We start from the raw sequence: 23,569 nt of genomic DNA on the forward strand, positions 1-23,569 counted from the left end.
CCGTGTACAGCCTTGACGTACTCCTTTTCCTATTTGGAACCAGTCTGTTCCATGTCCAGTTCTAACTGTTGCTTCCTGCTCTGCATACAGGTTTCTCAAGAGGCAGGTCAAGTGGTCTTGGTATTCCCATCTCTTTCAGAATTTTCCACAGTTTATTGTGATCCACACAGTTGAAGGTTTTGGCATAGTCAATAAAGCAGAAATAGATGTTTTTCTGGAACTCTCTTGCTCTTTTGATGATCCAGTAGATGTTGGCAATTTGATCTCTGGTTTCTCTGCCTTTTCTAAATCAGCTTGAACATCTGGAAGTTCACAATTCACGTATTGTTGAAGCCTGGCTTGGAGAATTTTGAGCATTACTTTACTAGTGTATGAGATGAGTGCATTTGTGTGGTAGTTTGAGCATTCTTTGGCATTGCCTTTCTTAGGGATTGAAATGAAAATTGGATCTTTTCCAGTCCTGTGGCCACTGCTGAGTTTTCCAAATTTGCTGGTATATTGAGTGGAGCACTTTCATAGCATGATCTTTTAGGATTTGAAATAGCTCAACTGGAATTCCATCACCTCCACTAGCTTTGTTTGTAGTGATGCTTCCTAAGGCCCACTTGACTTCACATCCCAGGATGTCTGGCTCTAGGCGAGTGATTACACCATCCTGATTATCTGGGTCCTGAGGATCTTTTTTGTACAGTTCTTCTGTGTATTCTTGCCACCTCTTCTTAATATGTTCTGCTTCTGTTAGGTCCATACCATTTCTGTCCTTTATTGAGCCCATCTTTGCATGAAAATGTTCCCTTGGTATCTCTAATTTTCTTAAAGAGATATCTAGTCTTTCCCATTCTATTGTTTTCCTCTGTTTCTTTGCTCTGATCACTCAGGAGGGCTTTCCTATCTCTCCTTGCTATTCTTTGGAACTCTCCATTCAGATGCTTATATCTTTCCTTTTCTCCTTTGCTTTTTGCTTCTCTTCTTTTCACAGCTATTTGTAAGGCCTCCCTAGACAGGCATTTTGCTTTTTCGCATTTCTTTTTTCTTGGTGATGGTCTTGCTCCCTGTCTCCTGTACAATGTCACGAAACTCCATCCATAGTTCATCAGACACTCTGTCTGTGAGATCTAGTCTCTTCAATCTATTTCTCAGTTCCGCTGTATAATGTTAAGGGATTTGGTTTAGGTCATACCTGAATGGTCTAATGGTTTTCCCTACTTTCTTCAATTTAGGTCTGAATGTGGCAATAAGGAGTTCATGATCTAAGCCACAGTCAGCTCCGGGTCTTGTTTCTGCTGACTGTATAGAGCTTTTCCATCTTTTCCTGCAAAGAATATAATCCATCTGATTTTGGTGTTGACCATTTGGTGATGTCCATGTGTAGACTCTTCTTTACATTGCCTCAGGCAGGGGAGTGTGCTATTGTTTAGGGTCATTCCCAGTGGGTAGGGTTATTTATCTCCCTGTGAGCTAAACAAAGGCATTTTAGTTTAAGGGTCAGGTAGAGGGGGCAGGGTTCTCTGAGGCAGGCCATTATATGTGATTATAATAACAAAAGTGGCCAAAGGCATAGACCTAGCTTGCAAGAGTCAAAATTGACTCTTGGCTGTTACAGTTCCTGAGACACTAATGATATTTTCCCCCATATTTTTCTGTTGTTCAGATTGGGTAGGTTCTACTGCTCTTGTCTTTAAGTCCACTGACTGTCGTTCTGCTCTTTAGTCTGTCCAGTGTGTTTTCTGTTTCAGTTATTGCATTTTTCAGTCCTAATATTTCCAATTGGCGGTACTTTATATCTTGTGTTTCTTGGCTGTGATTTTCTAGCTTTCTATGTGTTTCAAGAGGATTTGCTTTTACTTGCTGGAACATTTTTATTGCCTGCTTTAAATCTTTGTCAGACAGTTCACCCAGTGCTCTACTATCTGTGTCTTCTTGGCGTTGGTTTCTGTGTGTTGTCTTTCCTCATGTTGCTCTTGCTGTTTGAGGGTGGTCCCTCAGTCTGCAACTCTTTGTGACCGCATGGACTGCAGCACGCTTGACTTCCCTGTCCTTCACCATCTCCCGGAGCTTGCTCAAATGTCCATTGAGTCGGTGATGCTGACCAACCATCTCATCCTCGGTTGTCCTCCTCCTGCCTTCTGTCTTTGCCAGCATCAGGATCTTTTCCAATGAGTCTGGTCTTTGCATCAGGTGGCCAAAGTATTGGAGCTTCAGCATAAGTCTTTTCAATGCATATTCAGCATTGATTTCCTTTAGGATTGACTAGTTTTATCTCCTTCCAGTCCAAGGGACTCTCAAGAGTCTTCTCTGTCACCACAGTTTGAAAGCATCAGTTCTTTGGTGCTCAGCCTTCTTTCTTATCAAACTCTTAGATCCATACGTGACTACTGGAAAAACCATAGCTTTGACTATACAGACCTTTGTCAGCAAAGTAATGTGTCTGCTTTTTAATACACTGTCTAGATTTGTCATAGTTTTTCTTACAGGGAGCAAGCGTCTTAATTTCGTGGCTGCAGTCCCCATCTGCAGTGATTTTGGAGCCCAATAAAATAAAGTCTTCCACTGTTTCCCCATCTAGTTGCCATTAAGTGGTGGGACCAGATGCCACGATCTTAGTTTTTTGAATGTTGAGTGTTAAGCCAACTTTTTCACTCTCCTCTTTTACCTTCTTCAAGAGGCTCTTTAGTTCCTCTTCACTTTCTGCCATAAGGGTGGTGTCATCTGCATATCTGAGGTTATTGATACTTCTCCCGGCAATCTTGATTCCAGCTTGTGCTTCATCCAGCCCAGCATTTCACATGATGTACTCTGCATACAAGTTAAATAAGCAGGGTGACAATGTGCAGCTGTGACTTACTCCTTTTGCAATTTTCCGGTTCTAACTGCTGCTGCTTGACCTGCATACAGGTTTTGCAGGAGGTAGGTCAGGTGGTCTGGTAGTCCCATCTCTTTAAGAATTTTCCAGTTTGTTGTGATCCACACAAAGGCTTTAGCATAGTCATGAAGCAGACATAGATGAGCATTTGAAATTTTTTGATTCTCATTATGTCAAGCAGTTCTGAAATTATTTTGGACAATTTGAACAGTTTACAGATTACTGTCTCAAGCTCTCTCCCCTATTATTTCCTTGGTATTTTCTAGATCCCTGAGACTAACTTCTTCCCTACCTACACACACACCTTTCTGTCCTCTGGCTAGAAAGCTAAGTCTTTGTTTGCTCCAAGGTGGTGTGTATTTTCCACAATCGCACCTGAAGCCAAAGGACCAGAAGGCAGGAGAGTAATCAACGAGATTAACCCAGAGTTTCTGCAATCATTGTGAATGGTTCCTTTCCCTAAGTTTTAGGCTTTTGCTGACTCTGCTGCTGCTCTTGTAGCCATCACCACCACAGGATTGCTTGGGAACTGGCTCATGGGGAATGAAGAACAGAAAGGAAAAAACAAAGATTTCTGTCACTATTGAGTTTTAGGAGACCCCTTTCCTACTGCTTAGGCAGAGCTGGAGGCTTTTCTTAGAGCACATGTAAATGCTTGCTTGTGCCAGTGTGCATATGTCTTTCCTTCTCTCTTCCCCTCTCCGTGTCTCTGTTTCTCTCTCTAACAGTGGTCACTTTATAGGTTTCAGGTTTCATAAAGCCTAACTTTGGGGCATAAATTCGGTGGGAAAGAATTATAAACACATTACCAGTTTGATAATATATCTGATTTGGGGCTCTTCCCCAAACTACCTGTTACTGTTTCGCTTTTAATTTTCAGTTAGCTTCTCCATTCATTTTGTCTAGAATTTATAGTTTCTTCAGTGAGGTTAACAAGATAGTATGTACTTAATCCATTTCACATAGAATGGAAATTTCCCCATTTCACTTATTATCTATTTTATAATGTTATGTCAACTTGCATCTTCTTATTTTATAGTTGAAAATGGCAATTATATCTCATTGTTTTTCAACATATATATGATCCTGCCATGTATAACAGTACAAGTTTTATCAAGGAGATTATGCTACATTAAGTCTAGAAGGAAATAGGAACATTAGTTTCTCTTTCACAGTAACAGCATAGTTTTCCTGAACTCTGATTTCCAAAATTACATTACATTTGAAAAACTTCTCCTATGTCCGTTTAATCTATGTTTTAATCTATGCCTGAGGATTAAATGGCTTGCTTTTTTGAAAATGTTTTATTTTTTATTTTAACTTTTAAAAAATGTTTTGTTCTAATAATTAGGTTATTGGTTAGCATAGTATGATGTGACATGATTCATATTAGTGGACCTTCTTGACATTCACTTGCTGTTGGAGACACTGCAAGAATATTAGAGACATTTTGAAGACATTCTTTTCCTTCCTGGATTGATATATGGAACTGGTTTTATTATAAAACCTATAAATGTGTATGTCTTCAGCTTCTTTATTTTCATTTTACCTGATAAAAAACAAGACGTAGAATTGTTTGTTCATCAGTAAACGGTGCTGAGAAAACAAAACTTTTTTTTGTATATAAGTGCAGGATGAAAGAATTGAATATGGAAAGGTTCCATGAATTGCTTTTATTGATCAACTACTGACAAGCAAGCAAATAACCCTGTTGAAAACTGAACTAGAAAGCTGTTCCAGGGACTAATGTGCATTAGTAACTGAAAGCAGAGCATGTGTCTTAGTCTGTTTGGGCTGCTATGAGAAAATACCAAAACTGGGTGGCTTGTAAAGAACAGATTTATTTCACACAGTTCCAGAGACTAGAAGTTAGACAATAGGGTGCTGTTATGGTTGGATGAGGGCCCTCTTCCAGGTCTCAGATTTTCCCTGAGAAGGAAGGGGTTAGAGATCTTTTTAGAGCCTCTTTTCTAAAGTAGTAATCCCTTTCATGAGCAATTCACCCTCTTAAGCATGTCCCATATGCCGCACTTATTAACAGTACTGTCTACCCTTAAGGGTTAGGGTTTCAACATGAATTTTGAGGGAATATAAACATAAAGACCATAGTTGTGTGTAAATGAATCAAATAAAGCAAAAGTTGAAAAAAAATTGATTATAAGTCTTCTGAATTTTATATCCATTTCAGTTTTACTGTTGGTTGGTATTATAACTAAATTTGATGGCTGGAAAAATATGCAACTCTTGTGATCATGAATAGAAATTAGTGTGTTATTTTTTTAATTTCATGATGTTCAGTTAGATATTAATATATTCAGATAAATTGTATGAAATGTACTTGTATAAAATTTCAAGAAGAGAGAATAATACTTCTTTCCGCCTATATGTCCAGACATTAGTCTGAAAAGCTTTTTTGGGGGATAAAACTTTATTGTGTGGAACTAGGTACAGTGTATCTTTCATGTTTGCCTAATTGTCACTTCCACAGAGGAAGTATAAAATGATCAGAAAATCAATTTACCTATTTGTGTATATCATTCATTTATTATGAAATTTAAGATCCTCACTACCATGTTTACTTTGACAATTCAAATTTTGAGTCCTTAATTTAAAGATGGAAATGCTATAATGGTACAGAATATTTGATGGGGGGGGGGGGGAGAGTTAGAAAAATACATTTTAAATCTTTTTGGTCCTAGTTGAGAAGCCTTTTTTTTTTACAGAGGCATATGTTGCAAGGATATGGTGCTTATTGTGTGTTTTTGTAATATCCTGTGTTTACTGCCATTATAGCACCTGCTATGCTGTTACTTTTTTTTTAAATCAGGTGTGTCAGTGCTTAAGGCCTGGTGGTACCTAGAAAATAGGGAGTGCTGACTAGATACTAAGTGAATTATATAGGCAGACTGTAGAAATGTGGGGAGTTCTGTGGGGCTGGTTGAGAAAGAGGAATAAGCGAGATGTGATTACTGGTTAAGGATTCTTAAAATCTGGAGTTCAGGAAATAATTTAAATACTAATAGTTGTTGAATTTATGGGCTGGTTAAATATCTTTTGTGTATCTTTTTCTGCATTCCTTTATTAGGTGATGAGACTAAGTCTGTTTGTTGGGGTAGTTTTTGTTTTTTTTTTCTCTAATTCTCTGTTACTTTGTTTTCTGTTGGTTTTCTCCTATATGCTGAAATGTGTTTTCTTGTGCTTCTCTCTCCCTGAACAAAGTAGTTTCATTATTGTTTGCTTCCAGGACCTATGTGTGTCTTCATATTTACAGGCATAATGGCACCCCACTCCAGTACTCTTGCCTGGAAACTCCCATGGATGGAGGAGCCTGGTGGGCTGCAGTCCATGGGGTTGTTACGAGTCGGACACTACTGAGCGACTTCACTTTCACTTTTCACTTTCATGCTTTGGAGAAGGAAATGGCAACCCACTCCAGTGTTCTTGCCTGGAGAATCCCAGGGACGGGGGAGCCTGGTGGGGTGCCATGAAGCGACTTCGCAGTCATTCTCTTAAAATGTTTTACATTCTAAACAAATTATACTCAAAACTGGTGGCCCTCTGTAATAAGTAGTTCTTTGTACTTTACTAGTCTCCTTTCTTTTGTACCCAAGTTGAAAGTGAAGTGAAATAGGACTGATTTTCATAATTCTCTCTCCAGATAAGTTTGATGGAAAGCCGGTTACCTGACTGCTCGACCTGAAGAATCTTAAGGGTAAGAAACCTCGTAAATAATGTATACTTATTAAAAACTAAATGAGAGTCTTAGGAAATTGTGGTTGGAACTTTATTTAAACATGACCTTTTCTTTTTTCCTGGAGTAGCCATATGTTACAGGCTTCCCAGGCGGTGCAGTGATAAAGAATCTGTCTGCTAATTTGGGAGATGCAAGAGATGTGGGTTTGATCCCTGGGTTGAGAGGATCCCCTGGAGAAGGAAATGGCATCCCACTGCATTATTCTTGCATGGAAAATTCCCATGAATAGAGGAGCCTGGCAGGCTCTGAGGTCTATGAGGTCGCAAAGAGTCAGACATGACTGAGCAATTGAGTACACAGACAGCCGTATGTTACAGCATTTAGTGTTTCTTTTCCTATGCGTATATAAAGTAGAAAATAAGATACAAAAATCCTAGGGCTGTTTACTGTGTGAGTCCTAGATTTTGTGTCTTGCTTCAACATTTTTATTTTCAGATAAACCAGAATCTTGATAAATAATGTCCGTGTAGAATAAGTAACTTACTTATCCTTGTGTAAATTCTGTTTGAAGAACTATTTGATAGGTTAAGTTTTGTAAACTTTTTACTGATATCATTCTTTGCATATGTGGATATTCTTTGTAGTACAGGGGTTTTACAAATTTGTTGGTAAAAATAGTGAAAGTCTATTCTTAATGAGAGTCATACAGATTTATCATCTTGAATCCTGTGGTATACCTAGAATCTGCTTTGGGTGGGGAGTTACTCATGTGTTTGTGCACATGTGCTAGTTGTTGAGTACTTCTTTTGTGCTGTCTGAAACATCAACCTCAGATATGCAGATGACACCACCCTTTAGAAAGTGAGGAAGAACTAAAGAGCCTCTTGATGAAAGTGAAAGAGGAGAGTGGAAAAGTTGGCTTAAAGCTCAGCATTCAGAAAACTAAGATCATGGCATCCGGTCCCATCACTTCATGGCTAATAGATGGGGAAACAGTGGAAACAGTGGCTGAATTAATTTTTCTGGCTCCAAAATCACTGCAGATGGTGACTGCAGCCATGAAATTAAAAGACACTTACTCCTTGATAGGAAAGTTATGACCCACCTAGACAGCATATTAAAAAGCAGAGACATCACTTTGTCAACAAAGGTCCGTCTAGTCAGGGCTGTGGTTTTTCCAGTAGTCATGTATGGATGTAAGAGTTGGACTATAAAGAAAGCTGAGCACAGAAGAATTGATGCTTTTTGAACTGTGCTGTTGGAGAAGACTCTTGAGAGTCCCTTGAACTGCAAGGAGATCCAACCTGTCCATCCTAAAGGAGATCAGTCCTGGGTGTTCATTGGAAGGACTGTTGTTGAAGTTGAAACTCCAGTACTTTGGCCACCTGATGCGAAGAGCTGACTCATTTGAAAAGACCCTGATGCTGGGAAAGATTGAGGGCTGGAGGAGAAGGGAATGACAGAGGATGAGATGTTTGGATGGCATCACCAACTCAAGGCACATGGGTTTAGGTGGACTCTGGGAGTTGGTGATGGACAGGGAGGCCGGCGTGCTTTGGTTCATGGGGTCGCAAAGAGTTGGACACGACTGAGCAACTGAACTGAACACTTTAAATGGATTACGTGTTTATGTAATTTGATTTTCATAATGACTGAAATGGTTACTATTTTATTTCCATTTTGTAAATGAGGAAACAGGCTTAAAGAAGTTGTCACACTACTAGTAAGTGTCAGACTAGTTAGTGTTTGAATGCAAACAGTTTTTTCTAAAACCTGTGATAACAGGACATTCCTATCTGTGCTGAAGAGTGCTAGTATTACAGCTCCAGCACCAAACATGCAAATAAAGAATATTCTAAACAAAAGCTTGTCAAAATAGCCCACTTGAGGCAAACAAGTCTGTTTATAAAGTCTAATAAGATTGCTTTATGGTGGAAATCACGTAGGAAAAAAAATTAAGGGGAGCATTCTGCAAGAGATGTAAAATTAACAGTGACAGATCAGAAGCAGTTAAGTGGATTATATAGCAAAGAAGCTGGAAAGAAAATAACTTAAACTGAAAGAGTTAATTGCCTCAACCTTACTCTAAAGCAAACAGAGTTGAAAACAAGTTGAAAACTCTAGAAGCCAGATTGATAAAATAAATGTACATAAATCAACAAAAGTATATGGCCTTCAGGCAATTTTGAAAGAAACTCAAGGAACCATTGCAAAAGCACTGACTCAGATGTTTAGTAAGTAGCTGTTGTGCTGTGGTACCAGTTGAATACAAATGTAAATCAATGCTTATACCTAAGAAAGCTTGAGGGGCTCTGCAGTGAGATACTGAGCCACATCTCCAAAGAGGCAGCCTTTTATAGTCTTTAATAGGGTTGGCAAACTTTTTCTGAAAAGGGCCTATCATAATTTTTGTAGACTTTGCCACTGTCGACAAAAAAATAGGTCACAACCTGAAAGTAGAGTTAGTTTTTTTTTGGTGGGAATGTTAAGGACTCTGAGCCCGGGAGATAGCATCTCAGCCTTTCTGAGAAAACTGCTTCAAGGAGGCAGGAGGGGAAGTCAGGCTATATACAAGTTTGCAACAAAGGGAGCAGGCAGTCTGAATGTCAAAGATCAGCTGTCAGGCTGAGGCATTTGGCGTTCTGTGTATGGAAGCCGCAGGCCTCGGGGCTCGCTGCCTTCACTCCTCTCACGTGCACCTCAGCTGTCTGGGGCCAACCCTGCTTCCTTGCTCACCTTGCTGCTTGCATTCCCCCAGCTCCTCAGCAGTCATCGCAAGGGGTGGCAGCATCTGCTGGATCGCAGTTTTGGGAGTCCTCATTCATATATAGAGGCCAGAAATTGCTGATGGCTGTGTCATTTCTTGTTGATAAATATGTCAGGAAATATTTTCATTTCACACCAAGTATATGGTTTCTGTCGTAATTATTCAACTTGGCTATTGTAGTGCAAAAGCAGCCATAGGAAATACAAAGAAATGAACAGACTGTTCTTCAACAAAACTTTATAGAAAATACTTAGCCAGCTTTTGACTGCTGGGTTATAATAATAGATAGAATCCTCCCTAACACATGCATCACTGAAAAATAGCCTTTTTTATGATTTCTTCAAGGGAAAATAAAAATATTAATAACATCCTTAGAGGGAGTATCAAACTTTTGAGTAATTAATTGGAGGCGCTTCCTGGTTTTATTTAAGACAGACTTGGATGGAAGATCTGCACTAATAGTAATGGTTTGCATTCGATGCTTGTTTGCTTGTTAGTGCTAGGCAGTGTCATAAGCACGGATTTGCTTATGACAAAAGTTACAATTTTTTTTTGAATTCTCAGTCATAATCGGAGAGATGATATGTTATGAATTTCTCCAAATGAAGAATTATACTCAATTATAGATCATACAGAAGTTTAATATAATTCTAAAATCAGCTTGGTTTGGAAGTTGTTTGTAGTAGTGTTTCTCAGGTATATGAGTCTGACATAGAACTTGATAAAACGCAGATTCTTCCTCGCTAGCTAGGGTGCTGCCTGAGGTATCTTGCATTTGTGGCAAGTTCTCAAGGGATATTGATCCTGTCCTTCTGAGTAAACATCAAGTGGGACAACAACCTATAACTATCTGAATATTTTTGAAGTGTTCTATCTCAGCAATTCTGTCGTTCTAGTTACTCAAGTCTGAATACCGTGAAGTTATCCTGGGATCTTCTCTAACACATATGCCATATTCAGTCTTTCCTGATGGCTATATTTTGAAAACGACTGGAATCTGAGCACTTTTTATCACCCTTGCTTCTCCTTTTATTGCAAACCACTGTAATTGCCCCCTCTAGATGAATGCAGTGGTCTTGGAGCTGGCCTCTGCTTAAAACCTCCTGGCCCATCTCACTCGGAGAAGTCAGTGTATTTATCTTGATAAGCTGTTACATGATACCTAAAGAATAGTACCAGAAGTATAACAAATGTTGTGCATGTAGGCTGAGTGAAAGGTTTTCCTTTTGTTCTTGACGTTCTAAGTTTATTAAGGCAGACTGTGATTGAATTAACAGTTTAAAAGTAACTAATACCGAGTTGAAATTCTAACTTTTAACTTATTAAAACCTTTAAGTTATTCTTATATATGTTAGTTTCTGGTTGAGTTTTGAGTCAAAGTATGGGCCCTTGCATTTCTCCCTACTTAACCTAATAGAGATTTTTCTAGGCAATACATAACCTTTAATATAGAAATTCACAGGTTTACATTATTTAAAAATCTAATAGAAAAATTACTTCATACACACGTGGGCGACTCATAACTGATGAACTTAGTGGTTTCTTGTGCCTAGATACTCCAAAATATATTTGAATAGTTCTTTGCAATTGCTTGTCTTGCAGTAATTCAAGAAAGAATTCTAAAGTGTGCATGTGTGCTCGTTGTGTCCAGCTCTTTGTGACCCCATGGACTGTAGCCTGCCATAGAATTTTCCAGGCAAGAGTACTTGTGGGTTTCCATTTTCTCCTCCAGGGATCTTCCCAACCCAGGGATAAAACTGGAGTCTCCTGAGTCTCTTGCATTGCAGGTGGATTCTTTTACCGCTGAGCTGCCCGGGAAGCCCTAGAATTCTAAGAGTTGATTTAAAAAATAATTTTACTTCATAAGTTTGTTCCTCTTAACTAACACATTAATTTTCTTTACTGTTTCTCATTTTGTCTCCTGTAATCACCATTTTCCTAGTCTTCTAGGCCAAAATAATTTTTTAGTCCTTCCCTGTATTTATGTAGTTACCAAATGTTGGAAATACTTCAGCTCTTTAATTTCTTGCTTCTCTATTCATTTCACAGCCAGTTACTCTAACTATGCAAACATCTTTGCTTCTAATCTCTCCCCACTATAATCCATTCTGTGTTTTGCAGATCATTCTTTTAAAAGATTCATGTATATTGCTTACATCATGTCAGTCTTCAGAGGAATCTATAAGATTGAATCTAAACCTCTCAATCACTAGAGATCCATCTATAATCGAGCTGAGCTTGATTTATATTGCTCTTGTTGCCTTCACTGTTATCTTTCAGATGAACTTCTTGCCTTACATGCCCATCCCTCCTCAATATATACACACAGTTGCGCTTTTACCACTTACTCTTAGTTGTCAGATTGGCCTACCTATATGCCATTTTATTCGTTCATTCTGTGTTGCTGCTTAAATGTGTTTAAGCTTCTTAAAATACATAACCTATCAACTTCAATAAAAACTCTAGTCCAAACTGATCTCTTTTCTGTAAGCTCCAATTGTATTCATGTCTGTACCACAAAATTTATCATGAGTCTTTGTTACTTAATACCTGTATAAGGCTTCTCCTTTCAGAAAGACTGTGCTTGGTGGCAGGGAGTATAAAAGTATACTGGATTATCCAGAAAATTTACTGACTTGATTCATATTTTATTCTTTTATGTATAAAATAATTTCTTAGAGTTTGGGATTTTAAAAAATTAATAATGTATATTATGTGTACAAGGCAAACATAAAAATTCTCTGTTATCATTCATCCTGTAGGAAATCCTTTTTCAAAGAGAAATGAAGAAGAAAACTATATATACTCTAAATGTGGGTGATCAGGACTATGAAGATATGCAAGGTAACTTAATTTTTATAAAGCTTTTGTGTTGAAAGCAAAACTTAGTGTTTCCAAACTGTTAGCACATATTTTTTTGTTTACATATTTTCGTTGTTCTTAAACTCTGAAATAGCTGCCTAAATAAGTAGTGCACACTTTTTTTTACTCTTCTCATGTCTTGTTGCAATCAATCAGTGTTTTTAGTTCATTGAACCTTTCTATTCTTAAATTTTTGCTCTCTGCTGATTTCAGAATGACATTTTTTTTTTGTTCAAAATTTTTTATCATTATTGTCTTTTTTTTTTTTTTTTCCATTCTCTTTCTTCTTTCTGGGAAAAAAAAAATCTTAGAGTTCCTTTAGTGAAAGTCTGGAGAAGGCAATGGCACCCCACTCCAGTACTCTTGCCTGGCAAATCCCATGGATGGAGGAGTCTGGTGGGCTGCAGTCCATGGGGTCGCTTAGAGTCAGACATGACTGAGCAACTTCACTTTCACTTTTCACTTTCATGCATTGGAAACGGAAATGGCAACCCACTCCAGTATTCTTGCCTGGAAAATCCCAGGGATGGGGGAGCCTGGTGGGCTGCCGTCTATGGGGTTGCACAGAGTCGGACACGACTGACTCGACTTAGCAGCAGCAGCAGCCGTGAAAGTCTGTTGGTGGTAAATGCTTAAGTGTTTTTAAATTTTATCTTCTTCTAAGCTTTCAAAGAATGATAATACAGTTCTGGATTGATAACTATTTTGTCTCTTAGCGCTCTGAAGTTTTGTTTTTTTCCCCGTTTGGGCTATTTTCTAGTTTTCTTACTAGCTGTCAAGAAATGTCCTTTGAAGTTAATTGTCATTCCCTTGTAGATGATCTTTTTCTTCTTTTTGGTTTTAAGATGTTTTTTTCATCTTTGATGTTGTACAGTTTGGCAACATTGTTTCTAAACGTGGATTATTTTCGTTTCTCCTATTTAGTATACCTTGTGTGTCCTTTATCTGTTGGATTGTGTTTTTTATTTGTTTTATCATTTTTCAGCCATTAGTACTTTAACTATTGCCTGCCTTTTACTCTCTTCTTCTGAGCCTCGGTTAATGTGTTAGACTTTGTCTTGACCTCATTTTCCAACCTCTCTTTCACAGATTACATCTCCTTTTCTGTTTCTTACAGTCTGGGTGGTTTCTTCAGTTTTTCATTTCTTCTAGTTCACAGATATTGTTTTCTTCTGGGTCTAGTCTACTGTTGAGCGAACTCTAGGAGATAGCAAGAACAGAGAAACCTGATGTGCTACAGTCCATGGGGTCGCAAAGAGGCAGACACAACTTAGCAGCTAAACAACAAAAATGTAGTATTTGAAAGTTCTAATGTTTGAAGCCAGTGGATATCTAAATAAATTTATAATGAATATAGTATGTAAAATATAGAAATAAATTTAAGCACATTCTTGTTTCTGCTGATTCTTACTCAAGTCAACTTATTTTCTTTGGCTTGGTGATGTTTGATTATGAGGTGTGGAATCATGAGGGCCTAAATTAGGGATGTTTTCATTCAGAGGATTTATATGTATTTGTTTTTTTCCTGAACCCATGCTGGGACCACTTTAACCCCATTTGAGGATCTTGGCTTAAAAGGGGAATCTCCCAGGGTCAGTTTCCCTACCTGAGTTGGTCCTAAAGGTTAGTCTCCAAATCTAAACACTAGTACGAACGTGTGTTCTCAGGGTGATCTCAGGTTTTCCATTTACTTGGCATATACTGGTCACATTTCAGCTGTTTCTTTATTTTTGTTTTACTTTATGTCAAATCTTGGAGTTTCTTTCACTTCTGAGCAAGCACTGCTTGCTGCTTGTGTGTTGGTTACATTGCTGGTAGGTGTTTAAATTAGTACAAACCCTAAGGGGTATAATTTTTGGCCATATCTATTCAGATTACAGATGTACAGACACATTGGTCTAGAATTCCATTTTTAAGAATTTATCCTATTGATATACTATTAAAAGTGGGAAGTAAGTTTTTCATTGTTTGCAATAGCCAAAGCTTGAAAACAAGCGATTGTCCCATCTTTAGATTGAAACAACAACAAAAACTCAAACTGGTGTGTATAGTATTCTAGCATTTGTCTGAAGAAGGAGGTTTAAAAGAATACGTATTAGGATTTGCTTGTCTGTGCATTCCATTATGTCTTTGGAAGAGCACAGAACAAGCTTAACAGTTGTTACTTGTTGTGTTGGGTGGAACTGAATACATAGAGATGGATTTGCTTGGGAGATTTGTTACTATAACCTTTTTTAAATTTTTAAATATTTGAACTGTATGATTATTCTAAAATTAAATTCATGAAAAATTCTTTTCACTCCTCCTTAAATTTAAATTAGTAAACATTGGAGGTATTATGCTCAAGAAGTTTGTTTGTTACAGTGTATCTAAGATCTAATTGCTTTGTAGAAGGAGGGCCCTTTAGAGTATCGAGTCCATCATACTACTAGAAACATAAGTAATTTGATCCAGAGAAATTGAAAGCATATATGACTGCTTTACTTTATAGGTGAAGAAAACAAAGATAATACTGCAACCACTGGTGTGTTGTACAGTGAAGCTGATAGATGTCCAATATGTCTCAGTTGCCTGTTAGAGAAGGAAATCGGTTTTCCAGAAAGCTGTAATCATGTCTTTTGCTTGACCTGTATTCTTAAATGGGCAGAGGTGAGTCTAAATATTAAATATTATTGTATTTTAATTCCCTAGCATGATTTCATTCTACCTACAGACTTGATACTGCCTTTCATAAATTATTTCACAGTAATGTGTGCTTTTCCACTTAGGACAAATGTCTCTGTATTGCTCCAATTTTGTTAAATATTCTCTTCTAAATTTTATATATTCAGCTTTTTGTGCTTTTGTAATACAAACATTACAAATGCATACCTTAAAAAATTACTGGAAAATAGGTGTTTTTTTCTGGTAGAAACACAGTAATTCATCTTCAGTGTACTTGACCCTCTTGTGATTATGTCTGCTTACTAATGCTTTCTCTCTGCTTTGTGTTTTATGTTTTTCAGAGAATTTTTATATAGATTATTAAATTTCTTCCTTATATCAGCCTTGTGGGATAACCAGAACAGATGTAACAGTGTCTTTCCATTTTACAGATGAGGAAACTTGGATTCTGTGTTCTATAACTTGGCCAAGGTCTCATAGCTTAAGAGGCAGAAATAAATTTATAACTGCATTTTCTAATTCCCGTATTATGAACTAATTTCAAAGTTAGAGATATTATTGAGGTTCTTCATAGATAGTAAATGATTGAGAAATAGAAAAATTTGGGACTTTTAATGTATTATGTTGATACAGTTTGTGCCAAGTAGATCATGATACTACTGCACAGTGAGTATTCACTATGAGCCCTTTTGTTGTGAATTGTGAAATGAAAACTTGTCACACAGATCATGCTATATTTTTTGAGTTAGTAATTTGTCAGTGTGTAAAAGTAAAGGAAATAAAGCTTAAAAATATTTTTAGTATTAGCTGCATTCAAATTGTTTGTTGTCCTTAAGCACATTAGAATTAATTGCCTTTTGCATAATTGGGGTTTTCTCAGTTCTGTATCTTACCTATATTTCATTAATAGTGTGGAAAAGGGAACATAACTATTACTGACTATGGCCAAGTTCTGGGAGGAAGAAAAATGGATTTGTTATACCATTTGAATTCATAATAGTATACTTGAAACAGTTCTAATTAGATAAAGGTCTAAACTGATCTTTATGTATTTTGGGAAAAAATCTTTTGAGTTTAATTATTTAGTGTAATTCTGAACAGTCCTATGTGTTTGTAGAAGTGTTTACTAATGAAATGAGAATGCATGTTTTTCTTTGCCACCCAACTAATGATTTCATCTGTGTTAAATTTAGTGCACCTTGGTTTGCTCTGTGATGAGATATCTTAAAAATAGAAGCATTTTTGCTTCCAGTAGAGAAACAGTTACTAGATGTGCAGAAGTCTTCAATTTGATGCTTTTCGTAAGATTATATGCAGTGACCACATAATAGGGAAGTTCAACAACCGTGATTTGAGTGTGTGTTTTTCTCTGGAGATTAGAATATATAAAATAGACTTTATTCACTCCTTCATTACACTACATGTATTTTTGATACAACCATTAGCTTTATCATGGTGTACAAGTTCAAGTTTCTCTAGAGTGTGAATCTTAAAGTGGTACTAGTAGGTTGTAGACTATGTACAGATTCAACTCTGCTAAATAGTGCTAAACTTGTCTGTTTTTAAACTCTTGCTGAATATTCTTAGGTTGAAAATACTTGATTACATAATGTTACAATCAGCACTTTTCTCACATGTAACGTCTTTCTTGTTTTGTGTTACTTCTTTGGATATAAACATTTTTTTGAAGCCAAATTGCTTTAAAAAGAAAATACTTATCTGCTGCACTGCCATTAATTGTGTTAGAGAGTGTGGGAACTGGGATATTGTTTAAACAAAAGTAGTTAACTTTGAAAGTAGAGAATAAACAGAATATTCTGAATTATTTCATTGTCCATAATAGGAATAGCATACATCAGTTAAATAAGCCATTTAAGTTGAGCAGTAACAAGAACACAGTCTTCTAATAAAATGTTCATTATAAACAATAAATGAATACTGGTTAACAAAATCACTTAGGATTTGAACTAAATTTTCCGTTTGAATCTTTTATTGGTATGATAAAAAATTAGATATGTTGAGGTATATAAGCGCTTTGACAAATAGAAACAGATTTAATATTCACTAGTGTAGTTATTCATGACCATTAGCTATTAAGATCTCTCTTCTCATTTTCCTCAGCCTCCTTCTATTCTTAAAAAGAAGCATGTAGTTTACTCTGGATTTTGGTTTTAGCAATAAGTGTCCATATTCAGTCTCTAGTAACTGGCCGGGCTTGTGCTAATAAGGCTTTCATATATATTCTTTCATTTAAGTTACTGTATTAATGGTTACTTGTTATTCAGGGCAAGGATCCTGAACTCTTAATTTGTTTCTAAATACTTCAAGAGATAGCCTGAAATAAAAACACTTTTTAAATATTGACCCATAGTTTTAAATTTTACTAATGTTCACTTCTAGTAGGAAGTTAGAAATAAAAAGTGAGATTTACAGTGATTGGAAATCTACATAATAAGAAAAAATTACAAAATGTATTCAGGGTCACCTTCCTAGTCTTTTCTGTCTTTCAGAAGTTCTGCTGAGCTATCTGAGATTTGTACTCAAGATTCACTAAAATATGATTTGGAACTGTTATCAAGAACCAAGAAGAACTCATTTATTTACTATCACCATAATATTTTAGGCATTGAAGAAATTCTCCATAAGAAACAAGTAAAATTAAAGCATATAATAGTCTAGTATATTTATTTTGGACACACTCCTGGAATTTCTTGTGTTCTTAAAATACCTATATCCAGAGTCACTATTAGTTTCAATTTCTTTAAGCTCTAAAATTTTGATTCTGTCGTTATTTAAAACAAAAGCTATATGAGGGCTTTAAAATGAGTAAGTAACTGAATTTAGTTGCTGGATATTTCATAGCATCTACTTTACCTAGGGCAGAAAGATTCAGAATAATGGAAATGATGATCTTCATGGCCCAGAGCCTAATGGCTTCCCATTAGGGACACTAGAAGAAATTGAAATTAAACATGTCTACTCTACTCTGTGTTTAATTTCAAGGATCTCAAGAGATGGTAAGCCTGTTGGTTTATAAAATAAAAATGATTTTGAAATAGAATATTAATCTGAACAAAGACATAGTAATTGGCACGTTAAGAAAGTTGAAATTCTTGCTATTTTAAAGCATCAATATTAGAACTGAGAATCTGGAACTAAAGGAGACCTTTGACCTGATGAAATATATATAGAATCAATACATTAAACTTTACCAGCTACTTAGAAAGTTAAGTATTTTTACTGTGAGCAAAAATGCAGTCTAAACATATTGAGGACATTTAGTTTACACCTAAGTTTAATCTTGATTGTCTGAGTTTGCACATTTTAAAGTAGATAACTAGAAAGGTGAAGTCTAGAGTAGTTTGACGCATGGCTGTAGTATCCACAGCCAATCATAATTATGATCCTCAATAGACGATAGGGTAAGCTACACACACACACACACACACACACACGTTAAGAAAATAAGATTTATGGTTTGACAGGTTGTCAAGAAGTGGTTAAAGTTTTGACCCTTAAAAGGTTAAAGTTTGAGGACTTGGAAACATTTCATGTTTGAAGTGTTTAAGGTTGTTTGTTTTTTTTTTAAACTCTATTTAAAGGAATATGCGATATGTATAATTAGGAGGTTCTTGATATCCACTGGGGTTCTTTTCACTTTTAAGTAATGTAAATATTCCCTTTATTTTTTAAGTAATTATTAAATGTGATTAACTTTCCTACTATAAACAAATTATCCTCCCTCAACTTGCTGACAGCTTCAGTTAAGAAAGTAAGGTTAATGAAATAAAAATTTGACAATTGGCAAGGGTATGTTTTCTCTCATGAGACTAGAAATGAAGAGTCTTACTGTGGTGATACATGGTTCTTGAAGAAGTCAGACAACAGTGTTCAATGCAGACAGGTGAGGAGTATATTTTTGAATTAATAATACCAAAAAAATCAAAATATGACTAGTTGACTTATATCTTGACTACTGATGTGTTTTATACAGATGTTCCCTTAAGCAGTGGGTAGAAAAATTTATATATCATTCTGAAGATTAGATTATTGTTCAGTAACATAATTCAGGAAAGTTTTATTGCCTGGATTTTCCAAACAGGTTTTGCTAAAATTTAATCTTTCTTTATTCCTGAACTAAACCAAATCTTTAAATAGTTCTCAGTGAACAGTAATTTAAACATTATCTGGGGAGCACTACCATTAGTCCTTATCTTTCTAAAGCATCGTTAAATACATTAATTCATTTAATAATTGCAACTTACGCAGTAGGTGATTCAGGGCTGTCTATCTTCATCCTTAAAGTAGATTAGAGAGGTTGCTAGGTCTGACTTCTCCAGAACTTGAATTTGTGACTGATTATTCCAAATTCCCAGTTGTTTTCACTCTGTAGGTTAATTCTTTGGTATAAGCTTTGGTAGAAAAAGAATATGTTTATATTGTGAATGCTCATTATCCAAAGCATATATATAATAGATTTTCATTTAATACTCTATTTTTACCAGTTGGATGTATATTTCTGTATAGTCTAATTTTAAACGTCAGAATTTATAAAATAATTTATATAGATAGTTTATGGGATTTCCTCTTTTCGTGCTAGAAAAAGAAAGTCTTAACTATTAAATGTCAAAATAAAAGAAAAAAAGATTAATTCTATCCAACTGTTGTAATACAGCTTTAAGAAAATGAATCGAGTTTCTTTTGAGTAGTTAGATAAACTGTTTTCTTGCTGTTAATTTTATCACTGACAGTCATTTGTCTTGTAGGGATACATTCCTGAAAGTGGGTTATAAAGAACCATAGTTTCATTAATATGCATTGACAAGGACTATCTTGAAAGAACTGGTTAAATGTAGTAGTGTATATGTAGGCTGACTACAGGTGAGCATCTCCATTAGGGGTCCAGACTACGTATCTTGGTACCATCAAGGCGAAAGGATAGGTCCTGGTCAATGGCTTTAAAATAAGCATCAGCCTGTGATAGTGTAATTCCTAAATCACTTTTGTTGATTTTGAACTGGAGTTTTATATAATGTGCTCTTATTTATCAGTAAGAGAGATTGATGTTTTAGAGATTCCCATGGACAGACAAACCTACCTAAAGCATAGGTACTGAGATTTAGTTTTTAAGCATTTACCTTTAACACTTGCTTCTCTCTCTCTAGGAGGGGCTATCGGTAGGCAGCCTTTGTGATTGAGGATAGAGCAGCAGCAGGAAGCAAGAAATATTAGAAATCAAGAATCCTGAATTCCCAAATAAGGAAGGTTTCCTGTTCTTACATTTAAATATGGGTTTGTCTGAGCTGGGAATTTACAACGCTTCAGAATACTAGGGTATGTTTTACTGAAATCATTAGGAAGATGATTTTTTCTATTGAAATCGCCTCCTTAACTGATACAACTTTACTAGAGAGCATTCACAGTAAAATGTATGCTCTGTTCTTATAATACACGTTACATTGTAAAGTAGTGATCAAATTCTGTTCATTTTGTAGCTGTATCACAAAGTTGAATGATATTCTATTACTTTGACTGTGAAACTAATTAAATTAGATACTTTTAAAATTGTTAAAATAAAAGTCATTGTCAGTTAAAATAGGTGAATAATTAGAGTATATATATATATGTATGTATATATATATATATATATGCTGCTGCTGCTGCTAAGTCGCTTCAGTCGTGTCCGACTCCCTGTGACCCCATAGACGGCAGCCCACCAGGCTCCGCCGTCCCTGGGATTCTCCAGGCAAGAACACTGGAGTGGGTTGCCATTTCCTTCTCCAATGCATGAAAGTGAAAGTGAAGTCGCTCAGTCGTGACCCCATGGACCGCAGCCCACCAGGCTCTTCCGTCCATGGGATTTTCCAGGCAGGAGTATTGGAGTAGGGTGCCATTGCCTTCTCTGAGATAGATATATATATATATAGATATATATCTATCTATCTATATATATAAAAGGACTCAAAATGATGAATAACCAAAGTGCATTTATTTTTGTTGCAAAATTTGGGATGATTTTCTTCAGAACTAAAAATACATTTTAAAGCAGAAATAAGTGTATTTTTAAATTTTATTAGTTTTAAATGTGAATTTTTTAAACTACACAACTTAAAAACTAAATTAGTTATTTTAGTGACACAAACTCAAGATTAGAATATCTTTGAGATTTTCTGAATATCTGCTGGATTATGAGGATGAAGAATCCTCAGGAATTCTTTAAAGTTAGGCCAATGCAAACCATTATTTAAAACCTTTTTTCCCTGTTAAAGCTATTTGATCATCATAGATATATAATTTTATGCTTCAGTGTCTATTAATGATGGTGTTTTTGAGCTTTAGCATATGCTAATATAAGGTACTCTTATATTTTTCTTAGAGTATACATTAAGGAAAGATTAAAGATCCACTTAATTTAAAAAAACCTGTTTCAATTTTTTTTTTCGTTTAATTCTTCTTTAATCACTATTTACTGAAGTATGCTGTGAAGACTTAGGATAACTAAATTTTCTGTTTCCCCTTTGAAATGCTTTGCTACACTGCTTTAAGGTCAGAAATAGATATCATGATTTCTCAGTAGCCATAGCAAAAGATATTTTGTCTATTTTAGATAGCTTATTTTCTTATATATGCCTTTTTTTTTTTTTTTAATCTGGGGAGGATAACCTGTTTTTAAGAATTTTTTCTAATGGCTAAGCCTGAGCCAAAAAAATCTATTAATTTATTTTCTAGTGTTAACTAGATTATCTTTAGGAAATATAAGTATATACAGATTATCTGAATATATAGCAGTAGTTTTCCAACTACTACTTTTTATTGCTGTTTTTTTGTTTTTAAATAGCAATGAAACCCTTAATTCACATGAAACCTTACACATATCCATGACAATTATGCTTAGAGAAAAAAAGAACAAAACCAAAATCTTACTTAAAACTCTTTATTATCTGTAAGAGATCAAAATGGAATGACTCAGGTTAGAACTCTGATACTCTGAACATGGTAAAGGAAAGAGTGCCATTTAGCTGATATCAGCAGAGGAAATTTAATAATGAAGAAAATGAGATTGTGTAATTTCAGAGTTTTAGAAAGGTTTGGTGTATCTGACTTATATCTGATATTTAAATTCCTTTAACACAGTGACTCTTTTTGGATTGTAGTGTTATGACTTGAAATATATAAAAATAGTTTAATGTCCATATATGTCATGAACTTTGAACAGTCCAATTAAAACACCATTAACAATTCTTATCTGTTACATGTATATGTACATCATACTGTGAGTTTTCATTAGTGAAGCAAGCTTTTTTATTATCAGTGCTATAAAGCCAGTTGACTTTTGGAAGATTTACATAATGCTTAGTGTATGCCATTAATTCCTGCAGAAACCTCAGAGATGATTATTATCCCCATTTTCACAAAAGAGACATAGAAAGGCTATGTAATATGCTTAACATTAAACATGAGGAAATGGCAGCCCACTCCAGTATTCTTGCCTGGAAAAATCCTATGGACAGAGGAGTCTGGTGGGCTGCAGTCCATGGGGTCACAAAGAGTTGGATGTGACTGAGCACCTAAGCACACGCATGCATAGACAGGGCAGAATATGAAAATAGACAGTAAATCCAGAACCCTTAAACACATCTATTTTAATAGTTTTTTTTTAAATGAAGGAAGCAAAATTTTATTATTATGTATTTAATGAATACTTACCTAAATTTGCCTTTAAAATAGAAAATGCATTTTGAAACTTCAGTAAAAGTAAGTACTTAAAGGTTTCCACGATATTCTTTTGAGTTGTAAATGTGTTACTACAACTTCTAGGCTAAGACATTTTATGTAGTAAATGCCAATAGAAACAACAGTCACATAGTTATGATGGTGAGTTCTTTGAACTAGAATTACTATTTGCAATGCATTATTTACAAGGTATGGGCAGCTTTGTTGCTCCTTGTAGTGGTTTTTTAAGGTCACATTTTTCTGAAGGGAAAGTAATAGCATCCTAAATCCATGGTACTTGGAAGTAAGCTGAGGTGGGTTCTACCAATCTGAACCAATTTAATATAGTAAGGAAGGTCACATTTCCTAATTCAGATACGGTGTAAAGCATTTGATCAAGGCCTCCCTACTTGGGCAAAGAAAAATCACTTTTTAGCAGGGTAGTAAAAAGTAATTCAGTTTATGTTTTGGCTGCTTGCAAAGTAACTCACAAGCTTTTGTGAAAATGTGTTACATGATCAAGGGCCACACACATTCTGTTGTGCTTGCACTTGGTTTATCTTGGTTTGTGCCAAAGTCAAGAAAAGCAAAAATCACATTTTTCCACTAGGGAATATAGGATTATTTATCAAAACTTGATTATTATCTTTTCTTTTAGACTATTACTATTAAGTTGTTAGAATCCTGATTTACTTTTATAACCATAGGTATATATAGCCCATTCTAGTATGGGCTTCATAGACTGCAGAAAGTTCCCTTTTACCCTAGTAGACGACATACTTTATCTTAAAATATTTAAATAATATAAACCTTTCCCTATACAAACATTTAATAATACTACCAGAGAAACTGTTAATTAAGAGTTGATGCATATTAATTTTGAAAGTACAGGAAATAATACTTGTGTCAAAATAAAGATTTAGAATTACAGAGTGGGCAGAGGACAATTTTTCTTAATCTATAAAGAAAGCCTAATGCAGTTTATAAAAGAACAGCAAACTAATAA

The 23,569-nt window shown here is 35.5% G+C and overlaps 1 protein-coding gene across 2 annotated transcripts in view; it reads left to right on the plus strand.

Annotated features, from left to right (window-relative positions):
• Positions 1 to 23,569, plus strand: part of SCAF11 (SR-related CTD-associated factor 11) — an 86,182-nt gene that overhangs the window by 21,683 nt on the left and 40,930 nt on the right. For both annotated transcript variants that reach the window (XM_010837535.1, XM_010837536.1), the window contains exons 2-4: positions 6,522 to 6,575; positions 12,087 to 12,168; positions 14,678 to 14,835. In XM_010837535.1, the coding sequence (XP_010835837.1) occupies positions 12,108 to 12,168; positions 14,678 to 14,835 (219 nt within the window). In that variant the 5' untranslated portion in view covers positions 6,522 to 6,575; positions 12,087 to 12,107. The remainder of the gene's footprint in view (positions 1 to 6,521; positions 6,576 to 12,086; positions 12,169 to 14,677; positions 14,836 to 23,569) is intronic.

Source organism: Bison bison, unplaced genomic scaffold (genome assembly GCF_000754665.1).
Source record: "Bison bison bison isolate TAMUID 2011002044 unplaced genomic scaffold, Bison_UMD1.0 scf7180017864077, whole genome shotgun sequence".
NCBI classification, from domain to species: domain Eukaryota; kingdom Metazoa; phylum Chordata; class Mammalia; order Artiodactyla; family Bovidae; genus Bison; species Bison bison.